General features: G+C 32.5%; 1 protein-coding gene across 3 annotated transcripts; it reads right to left on the bottom strand.

The window, feature by feature from the left end:
- Positions 1 to 4,187: 4,187 nt before the first annotated feature.
- Positions 4,188 to 10,220, bottom strand: LOC145936141 (uncharacterized). 3 transcript variants are annotated; one of them, XM_083038042.1, is made up of 6 exons: positions 9,997 to 10,178; positions 9,851 to 9,909; positions 6,811 to 9,775; positions 5,949 to 6,580; positions 5,568 to 5,695; positions 4,188 to 5,453 (listed from the first exon to the last, which is right to left on the bottom strand). In XM_083038042.1, the coding sequence occupies exons 1-6, from the start codon at positions 10,031 to 10,033 to the stop codon at positions 4,523 to 4,525; spliced, it is 4,752 nt and encodes a 1,583-aa protein (XP_082894168.1). In that variant the 5' UTR covers positions 10,034 to 10,178; the 3' UTR covers positions 4,188 to 4,522. The 3 variants fall into 3 exon arrangements, with proteins under 3 accessions (XP_082894168.1, XP_082894167.1, XP_082894169.1); XM_083038041.1 differs by lacking the exon at positions 9,851 to 9,909 and having other exon boundaries at positions 9,996 to 10,220; XM_083038043.1 differs by having other exon boundaries at positions 4,189 to 5,453; positions 9,867 to 10,132.
- Between the last annotated feature and the right edge of the window lie 1,523 nt (positions 10,221 to 11,743).

The following is an 11,743-nucleotide window of genomic DNA, read 5'->3' as shown; positions in this document are numbered from 1 at the left end:
GACCTGTAGTGGAAGTACCGCGTATCATAGACGAAGAAAGTAATAGAAGGAGCATGCGAGGGTGCTATTTTTAGCGAACGGATGAGAGTTCACCAATAGAACGAGACGAGGGACCCGAGACCAGATTGGCTGGGCGCCATATTGTTACTATCTCTTTGAGTCGAACGCGTTATCGATTCGATGTATCGTTTCGCAACCATCGAGATATGCGTCTACAGGGTGTCCCATTTTAAATGAACCAGGCAAATAACTCAAAAAATATATGAAAGATATTACGGAAAAATTAAAAAACGAAAGAAACGTTTCAGACTAAAGCTGTTTGGTTTGAAGGAGAACATAAGATGCCAATTGATGTGACCTTGGATAATCATTTGAAGGTCACTTTCAATTTAAATGGAAACCCCTATTTTTTAATGTATATTCTAGTAGTTTTTATCTCGAGAGCTTTTCAAAACACTAAGTATTTTTTTCATTCATCAATGAGTATTTTTACATAAAATACAAAAAAAAGAAATATTTTTAGTTTTCGTTAATCTTATTAGGCCCTGCGCACAATAGAGAAAATATTAGGAATAAGAATTATTTTAAAATAATAAAATCGAAAAAACTCTTATATAAAAATACAAATTCGAGTTATAAAGGACTAGTAAGGGCTAATAAACTAGTAAGAGTCCTTATACCCGAATTTGTATTTTATTTATATCAGAGTTTTTCCGATTTTATTATTTTAAAATAATTCTTATTCCTAATATTTAATATTTATTCCTAATATTTTTTCTATTGTGCGCAGGGCCTTAAGATAAGATTACCGAAAACTGAATGTTTTTCAAGAGATATTTTGTATTTTATATCAAAATATATACTCTGTCTTTTTCGAGCCTCAACATAATTCGAAAAATACTTAACGGAAAGAAATTTTATTATAGTGTTTTAAAAAGGTCTTAAGATAAAGCTACAAAGATATAATATGCATTGAAAAATAAGAGTTTCCATTTATGAAATTGAAGGTGATCTTCATATATAAAATCTTCAAACGACTATCCAAGGTTACATCAGGGTAAATTCTTAAGAAAAAATTCTCTCTGTGTGTATTTTATAAACAAAAATCATAAATAAAAACAAATATCTTGCTCTACATAGCTGCAGAACTCGTGGGCCCATCCTTGACATGTAACGCACTGTATCTAGCCTTCGATTGATGTTGAGTACAAATTATTGCATAAGATGCAGGCTACATTTTCTAAAGATAAACTATCTTCTTGTTTTTTTTATTTTATTTTTTAATCCTATATTTTTTGTACCCGATTTTGCCCCACACGTAGATACCCGGTTTTGCCCCAACACGAGGAAAATAATAAACGTGGCGGCTGTATATTCCGACGTAAGAGAAACGAAAACTAATGCGATCTGTACTTTCTAATATGTTCAGAATTCAGTTCTGCACTTATAAAAATAGATGCTTTGTAGAGAAACAGTCCACGACTTGATTGTTGCTCCGATATCGATCTTTTTTGTTTCAAAAACTTCAAACTTCTCTCAAAAGAGAAGTATCATCGTATATATATGAATACGGTTCATTTTAGAATAATAATGGCGTCAATTTATAACTAATAACACGAATTGGCCACAAATAAAAATACCTATCACGAAGAAATAGAGGTACCCGGTTTGACCCGGCGCCTACCCGATTTTACTCGACTTTCCCCTATATGCATATACATGTGTGCGCGCTTGTAATATATTTATTAAATATATCTAAAAAAGTATAAAGTGAAAATGTGTATATAGAGAATATATTTTTTCTTAAAGGCCATTGCACGTACAAAAATTTTAGTCGTAATCGTAAGGCCGTAAGCAAATCGTCCAATCATAGAGAAGAATTATCATAACTTAATAAGAATGCTTGACTGTGATTGGATGATTTGCTTACGGCCTTGTGATTACGACTAAAATTTTTGTACGTGCAATGGCCTTACGCTGGGTCCACAATAGGTGATTTAAGCCTTAAGAAATTGACCAATCACAGTCGAGTTTTCTCCTCATACTTGACTGCGATTGATCAATTTCTTAAAGCCTAGTCTACAATGGCAGTAAGCAGTATAGAGTAAGCAGTAAGCAGTAAGCAGTATGAAATGGGAATTGCCCATTTTGTTACTCCCGGTCTTTACATCCACTAAAAACAGTATACTCTCTATTCCTACAGCCTTGTTATTGAGTACGTTTACACGGCACCCTTAATCAGGTTTAATAACATCCGTAGTTATAAAACTGGCCAATCACAGCCATTTCCCTAAAGAATGGAACGGCTGTGATTGGCCAGTCTTACAACTACGGATGTTATTAAACCCGATTAAGGGTGCCGTGTAAACGTACTCATTGCCATTGTATACTGTTTTTAGTGGATGTAAAGACGGAGTAACGAAATGGGCAATTCCCATTTCATACTGCTTACTGCTTACTGCTTACTCTATACTGCTTACTGCCATTGTAGACTAGGCTTAAGGCTTAGGGCTAGTCTACAATAGAGTCGTAAGGTCGTAAACGTAAGAAATTGACCAATCACAGTCGATTATTCTCCTCGAATTCAACTGTGATTGGTCAATTTCTTACGTTTACGACCTTACGACTCTATTGTAGACTAGGCTTTAAGGCTTAAATCACCTATTGTGGACCCAGCGTTAAGGCTCCTGCATATTCACTGCAGCCATCTTGAATTGATGACGTCAGAAGCGAGAAAATATACCATGAAAATTCTTGCGACTTACGCTAAAATAAAAATGTTTTTCAATAAAATAGGGTTTGTAACCGATAGAACCGACTTGTAAAATATACCGAAAACTCTCCTTTTGTTTGGGTAAGCAATAAATAACACTGTATATGTCGAATTAAATTGAACCTAATCAAGGACGAAAACCAGCTGTTTGACAGGTATCGAAATGAAATAAATATTTGCTTTTACATATTAAATTATAACAAAATGAGAGTCTTCGGTATATTTTAACACTATAACAATTACTTTAAAAATAGAAACACTGCACTAAAATGATAAATGACGTTGTAAGTCGCAAGAAATAATTTATGTCATTTTCACGCTTAATAGTTTATAGTTTTGCCAAATGTGGCGCTGTCATACAAATTTTACCATGGAGGTAAGAAATAACAGGAGGGAGGATATACCCCCTTTGCCTGGCAAGCAGATGTAAGGGGGGAACACTAAGCGCCATATTGGTGTGGCTTAACGGTCGAAGCGCGACATTTGAAATAGTGATGAAAGCACACAAAAAAAGGAAAAATTCATAAATAATATTTATAAATATGATATATATATATATATTGTATGTACAATAGTAGTATATATATTGTGCTATACCATATAAGGCTTGTTTTCTATTCCTGCACTGGCTGAACTGTGCACACTGGTGCAATAAGTTAGAGTGAGACAAAATATACTTTATTGTCTCATTCTAACTTATTGCATCAGTTCAGGAATAGAAACCAAGCCTATTGTAAGCGAATCTGTATGTATTTAGTAGCATGGGCATTTTGTTTTATAATGTTTTATAACTTTTATATCTTTTTAAAACAAAATTAATGTGAGATCCGATTTATTCGCCAAACATGTTTCTCACTTACTTGGTTCAGTTAGATTAGATTAGATAAAAAAAAATACAAAACGCCATATTACTGTGGCCAACCAATCACATTTGGTGTTGTTACCTCCCCTACTTAAAAGGCTTTACACTCCCTCCTGTTATTTCTTACCTCCATGAATTTTACGGACTTGGCAATCGAGTATGCAGGAGCCTTAAAAAATATATTTATCTTATATATTTTTCTCTATTTTATAAATTATATATTTCCTATAAACCATTAACATTTGAAATTGCTCTCAGTCTTAAATTTCATATATTTTTTTAAACATACAAAATATTTCAATATGTAGAGAATTTCATGCATCAAATTATTTAAAAAAATATTTCTTGTCAATCTAAACATATACATATGTATATAGTAGTCATAATTCATGATTTTCAATTTTATAAATGATTAGAATAGATATAGAATCAATAATTATTTCATTTCTATATATAATTATTTTGTAATTAAAATGACAAAATAAAAGTCAACTTTTTACAAAAAAATTATAAAGATATTAAAAAATTGCATTGGCTATAACTAAATGTAATATTTTATGTTGTAATATTTAATGCAAATAGACATTAAAAAATTCCGATTTGATATTTATAGACTTTTAAGTATAGACTTTTAAGTTGTTAAAAATGTATAGTTCTCTTATTTCGAGCTACATCTATAACAAAAATATGAGCACTCTATTTATTACAATGTACACACAACTGTTGTGTTGTATGTGTTCAATATGAAAATAATTTATGTATCAATATTTGAAAATATGGTCCCTATTTTACAATTTAATCCCCCATAAAAAATCCCATCAAATATAATAATATATATCTCTAAAAAATAAGTAACTAATGAAATTATATATATATAACACTTTATGTCAGAGATTTTGTTGCTTATTATCAGATTTAGTTTTCGTAAGTGACACATTAGGTACAGTTAAACTATCACTTGCATCTTGAATGCTTTCTGACGTATTTGTAGTAGTAGATCTCTCGCTGTTGGAATTTGAGTTTTGAAATTTAGGCGTAGAAGTTCTTCCTTTTAAAAGCACAGCTTGTTCGGTGCTTTTGCTAGCTTCTTTAATTGATATTGATGACACATCACTGATATCAGGGAGACCACTTGGATCATGCTGTTTCTTAGTAGGAGAAATCATTCTTCTAGCTGTATTTATTGGTGTAACATCCGAATTTGAAGATGAACTAAGTGCACTTGCTTCTCGAGTTTTCTTTAGTGTCGTAACAGCCCAGCCCAAGCCTAGTTTTTTCAAAGCAGTTTCCATTTCTTCTGGAGATGAAGCATGCTTTAGAATATCTGACGATGGAGAACTCGTTATTTCGGAAATTCCAGACAATCCAGAAAAACTGTACACGCTAGTGGACGTTGTTTTATGTTTACTATCTTTATATAGATTATTAAAATCAGTACTTATAGAAGAACCGAGTTTTTCTTTTGTTTGAGATATAGGTTCTTCAGTGGTTGTGTTACATTGTAATTGTTTATTACATTTTTCGGGTATATATTCCTGCTCGGCTTCAGTTTTTATTGCTGTACCATCAACTGTACTTTTTAATTTTTCAGGAGATTTAGTTGTAGTTTCTTGTGCAAAGATCAATTTCTCAACAGAATGTTTCACGCTGGATGTTGGTGATTTCTCTGAAGAATGTTGATTCTGTTGAACAGGTAAAGGAGCCACATGCACTGATGGTTTAGATTTTGCTGGACTCTTGATGCTTTTATTAGCTGTATCTGTTGTATCAAATTCCACTATCGTTGACAGTTCATGCCCTGATGATTCTAATTCCGGCCTGTTTGGATTAAAATAAAATAAAGTATATAATTCGTGAAATATATAAAGAATAAATTAAAAATAAAAATAATTAGAACATTTCTATTGGACAGAATTATTAGATTTAGTTTACCTGTATGGTCCATTTAACAAGGTAACAGGAGGTTTAGGTCTTGTACTTATTGATGCCACAATTCCGTGATTGCGTGATATTTTGGGAATACCAGTTAATATGGGAATGAAATCATTTTCTTTTGTTATCTGAAAATATATGTATTTTTAAAGCAATATTTATATGTCAAAATTGTTTGACTTGTAAATTATATTAACTATTTTAATGTTTGTCTAATTATTTCTTTAAACATCCAATATTAAATATATGTACATATAAATATGAGAAACTATAAAAAATCTCGATATATTTAAATGTTTTTTTTTACATTTGTGTTTTCAAATAAATACATTTCTACATTTATATTTTTAAATATATAGCAAATAAAAATATATTATTTACCTCTTGAGTATAAGTAACTTCTTTTGTAATACTACTGTCTTTTTCATATTCTGAGGTATTATTTTTAAGATTAAGATTCTTAAAAGACGACATTTTATGTTGCATAGAGATTTCATCAGTCCCCCTTGAAGCGACGCTTGCCTTGTCCATATTCTTACTTTGTTCCAAAATTTCTTTCGACAATTTTTCTATTACCTCTTCTTCATGAAGAGAAAATGTACACGGAGGCCAAGAATTACGATCTGACATTTTTGTTGCTTGAGGTCTTTGCTGCATTTTAAATCGGTTAAGTTCTATATTAACTCTTTCGTTGCTTATAATCTTTGGCTTAGCTTTGCTTTTTACTACTTCGGATTTCTGTATATGTGCTTTAACTGTATCTAGTGATTTACTTCTGGGAGTAGAAGTGATCGCTTGGACTTCTGTATCACATGGAGGCTCATCCCTTGGAATTGCTTCACTCCCCATAATTCTTTGTGATTCAAGGAGAGTTCTTGCAAGTTGGGCATGAACTACTTCTATACTCTCAATCAGTCTACGCACTGCTTGCGCATCCTCACGTGCCGGTCTTGATGTAGGTAGTTGCATTAAGCTAGTTTCATCGCTTGGACTGATTAACGAAAAATCCATACCTGCAATAAATACGTAGTTATTTGTAGTTATTTTAAACTGCGTGAAAACAATATTCTATTAATATAAATTCAATCTAATATATTATTCAATATATTATTAGATAACAACAATTAATTATTCAAAGTAATTAATTGGATTCTGCTCACAATAGTATAAGAATATTTTATACTAGTGATTAAAATTGAATTGTACATATTATGAAAATTAATTTTTTTTAGTAATGCTTTACCTTTCTGTTCATTTCGTACTTTTTCGATGAGGTCAGTTAAAGATGCTATTCTTTCTGTACACAAGTTCTGAAGATCTTCGTATTTTTGTAATATTTCAGGACAATTCTTCAGTGCATAATCGTGAATATCGTCGAGTCTTGTATGCAACAACTTACACTCGGGATTTTTGCATATACAGACTTTGGATGTTATTGAAGGCTGTTGTGTAGGAGTAAGTAGCTGTTCCGATGTTGCAGATTTTCTCTGACAAGTATCTGATGGATCCGTTAATGTAGATTGATCCTTTAGTGTCGATGAAAGTATAGTACTATCATTGGTTTGTGAATCATTCATATTGTATCTAAGCATTCTACTGATCCTATCGCGATGTGGAATATTAGATGGCATCATCATTGTACGCGGCGAAGGAGTTTCTGGCGTAGAGACCGGACTGACCTCTTGTCGTAATCTTCTCAATTCTTCGGGTCCTGGAGTATCTAACATCTCCAAAATCGGTGTAACATTAGTCAAGGCATCAAACATCGATTTAGGCTTTACGGGTGGTGGACTTGCGAACGATGTCGATGTATCGGAAGTATCCTTTATTCGAATCCATCTTTTCATTTGCGTGCGAACTCGATACGGTTGACCCAAAGTTTGTTCTTGATCGTTCATCCCTGAAAACGTTTGCGAGCTCTCCGCACTGGCGTCTATCGATACTCTCGTTTCCTGTCCTGATGGATCTGTCTCATCGGTAAATGCAGACTTGCTCACACGTATGTCGACTCTTCTACTGGCTGTGTCCACCGGTGCATCTAAACATTTCGTCTTCTTTTGGGGACTAGTCAGACGAGTGCCTGACTGGGATCTCGAGAACCTCTTCATAGGCGATGTCGCTTTAGAACTGACGGATGTTGAACGAATCTTCTGATAAATCCGAGGTGATAACCGCTTCGATATTCGTACGCTGCTTTTTCTTCTTTTAGGTGTTACAACCACTTCTTTCTTGTCGATTTCAATGACCATTCCGCTAAGTTCGGAGCTTGTTGAATCACTACTGTTACTACTATCATCTGTCTCTGGTGTGATGATGGTAATTTTTGGTTCAATCGGATGAGGTATTCGATCAGTTGTATCTTTATTGGAAAGCGGTGCATCTGCGTCTTTTCGAGGCAATTCCACTTGTATACTTTTATTCTCCGCTGGACCAATTTTGTCTAGTTCCGCCTGTACAGCAATTTCAATCTTCTTCGCAGGTGAAGGTTTATCCGGTTTTCTCGCCTTTCGATCTTTCTTTACACATTCGTCGCTGTTAGACATATTTATAACTTTAATTTCGGGTGATAAAGGCTTGGCAGCTTTTTTCGGTGCTTTTGTCTGCATTTTATCTTCGAAAACCGGCTTTATGCTGATATTAAATATATCATCCGGCAAACTTGCACCAAATTCCTGTAGCAATAATCTTTTTTGTCTTTCGACCTTTTTCAACATATCCAATAGTTGTTCTTCCCGCGACATTTCGCTATCTTTATCCCGTTGTGTATGACAAACGTCTGTCTCCTCATCAACGAGATGAGATTCTTGCCATGTGGAATGAGGTACAGTATTATCCTTTCTTTGTGTTGGTAAAGTGATTACTCTTTCCGCGAGATGAGAATATTGAGTCGGCGTACCATCTGTATCAAAAATTTTTTTTGCTGCGCGATTCAATTTTTTTTTATGTTCCTCTTGACATTTATTTCTCTGATGTAATCGTGTGTACGTACTTTCTTCAGCAGATTGAACTTGACTAGCTTTTAATCTGCGCTCTTCTTGTGCGAGATGATCTAGATTCTGTATAAGTGCCTGATAATCCCTCCGTACTTTTTCTCGCAAAATCGCATCTTCGCCGCGACGCTGGGCATTTAATTTACGACTTTCGGATATGTATGTTTTTACATTCTCCGCATTTTTTATCGCTTGCGCTGCTTCTATTGCATTTGGCTCATTCCTAATATCGATTCTTTCAACTATACCAGGAGGCCTATTGTAAAGGTTTCTTTGACGCATATTATGGTCGTATAATCGCACTTTGCTCTCTGTTAAAGAAGATGTCTTTGGAGCTTTATTACATATTTGTTCTGTGACATCAGAAAAATATGACGAATCGTCGCTAATAGAGTTGGAACTACTACTGTTGATGCTATTACTTGTGCTATCTGATATATTTTGTGTATAATCTTCTGGATTGTATCTCGCTATTTTTTCAGCGTCAGTTGGTGTAGTGCTTATAACTGGCACTGTTCTTCGTGGTAGTTGATCATCGCTTACATCATTGGTGATATATTCAATGTCATCAACTTTGCTTCTCTTTCCTTTTGATGAATTATGAGATTGTACAACAGATTGCTTTTGTAATCCCGAAGGGCCTGGTTTTGGTGATGCTTTCTGATGTTCCTTTAAATTAGATTTCTTCACTCTTCTGGGTGATTTTTTGGAGAAAATCTTTTTACTCTTTCTCTTTGGAGTTAATGTTTCAGGAACAATTTCTTCATTTGTATCTTCCTGGGAAGAATTTGTTTCCGCCCTTTTACATTCCTCAGGTGACGACTTTGAAAGTTTAGCTATCAATGCAGCTCTTGTATTTTCTATTTCTCGAACTTTACGTAATCTTTCTTGGTGAGCTGCTTCTGCACTATCTTTCTGTTTTGCTTCTTTCATACGTTCTGTAGCATTCTTTCCTCTTTTTAAGGCAATAGCTCTGCCTTTCCTTTCCTCTTCTTCTATTATTATGTTCACATCTGATTGTAAAGCAGCAAGGGCATGAGCTTGACCAATATCTTCCAGATCTTCTTGATATTTCTGTTGTATATCCATAATCTTTCTATCGTGCATCTGCTTAAGTTCTGATCTCCCATCCTTTTCCAATTTGCTAAGTTCTTCTTTCGCTATCTTTTTAGCACGTTCCAAAAGTCGATTTGATATTTCTTTTGATTGTTGCCGGACCTATAATAATAATAATACAACGTGTCATCTTACAATTTTGCATCATTTGACTAATATTTATGCTGTCAAACACACATGATATAATACTAACTGCAACTCTCGCGTAGAAAATCCGATCCAGTTACATAGATTCCAATTGGAAGCAAATTTTAGATTTATACATTATTTGTATTTTCGAACTGAAATAAATTAAAAAATTTCGATGAAACCTGTAATATACCTGCTCCAGACGTAACCTCCGTCGACGATCACGTTCATTCTTCTTGATTTGATCTAGATCCGACAGTACCATTCTTCCACGACGTATATTTACAGGATTCCCGCTCACAGTAACGTGTATTGACATATTTCATTGAAAAAGCGTTAAACCTATAAGAGCTTTTATTAATGTTTAGCTTTGTATATAGTTTAACTCAAATTTAAAATGACAGGAACGGCAGGAACGGCCATTCTGGTTATTGACTTAGTGCCGGCAATTTAAAAACAACAAAAATCCCTAGACAAAGCAAAGTAATTTTTTATTTTGATGTTGTATATATATATATATATTTTTTTTTTCGATGCACATATCATGCATACACATATGAAAAATATATATTCTCGTTTAAAAATATTAAAAATTATTAATTAATTTATTGGAATTGTATAACATATATATATGTTATGATATCAGATATCATAAATACTATGAAATATATTCTGTGATGATTTTACATAACAGCATATTCTCCCTCAAAATCCTGCAACTTTTGTTTAAACCTTTTTTTTTCGTATTTTGCTTAATTTCAGAGATATTTGCTTGGGGAAATTAAAATGGAAATTAAAAACACCCTGGTATATTTAAATATAATTTTTTTTTTAATTTTTGAAAAAATATTTATATGTTATTTGCTTGCTGAATAGTATTAGTGTGAAATCTTAGCGAGTTTTTTTATTTCTTAATTATTTTATTTTCTGTTTGAATATATACGATGAAATTATTCGAAAATCCTTAATTAAGATTTTCGTGTTTTGTCTTTATATAATTTACAATTAATAAAAAAACTATAATAATATAAATTTTTCTTTTCTCTTCTATGAATAAAGTTCCAATTTGAGATCTCTTATAGTCTTATAAATAACGAAACTACAAAGCTTAGAAGCGAAGAGTTTATTAATCTTTACAAATCCTAAATTATAATTATAAAAATGTATTTTGCAGCATATTTTTCCGGTTATTTATATGCAATTCTACAAGATAAGCATTTCTAGACTGTCTGAATTATGTGACATGTATGAGTGCAAAATAGCCCGTGTTTGCTTTTCAAAAACAATTCTTGAATTATACATATATATATTGATCTCAAATGGAGAGATAATCTTTCTTTCATAATTGCAATGATTTTCTAAAATTAAAAAAGATATTATATATGATATTTTTAAGAAATATCTCAAGGAATACATTGTATGTATATATTTTGATTATAAATTTTCTTCTGTTTTTTTAAATGTTTACAAATATTTATACAACATAGATCACCTTGATCTTGATTTATGTATGTTGTAGAGGATTTATTTCTCAGTATGTATAACGCAGCAAAGTACAGTATGTACTTTAAAGTATATAATTTAGAAATTACTGAACTCTGTAATGTACATATAAAATACCTCATCAACAATTATAAGAGAGCATCGCCTAATTCCAAGTGCATGTTATTCAGAAATAAATTATTCCATATGTCAAGATCAAGATGATCTATGCTATGTAAGTTTTTGTGAATATTTATCTCGTTTTCTTTTTACTAAAAGAGAGAAAAATTATTAGTGCATGAGAGAAACTTCAAAAATAATCTTAAAAACTTTATATGAATAATTTCGTCGTAATAGCATATTTTCATGAACGACTTATTATTTTATAATAACTTATAGAAATCATAATATAATTTAAGCTTTTTACGTAAATAAGTGATACGGGATACAGGAGAACAG

Source organism: Prenolepis imparis, unplaced genomic scaffold (assembly GCF_030444845.1).
Source record: "Prenolepis imparis isolate NDT839.2.m4 unplaced genomic scaffold, iyPreImpa1.0 SCAF_5, whole genome shotgun sequence".
Taxonomy (NCBI): domain Eukaryota; kingdom Metazoa; phylum Arthropoda; class Insecta; order Hymenoptera; family Formicidae; genus Prenolepis; species Prenolepis imparis.
Note: the sequence above shows the minus strand (reverse complement) of the source record. Positions and strands in the feature narration are given on the sequence as shown.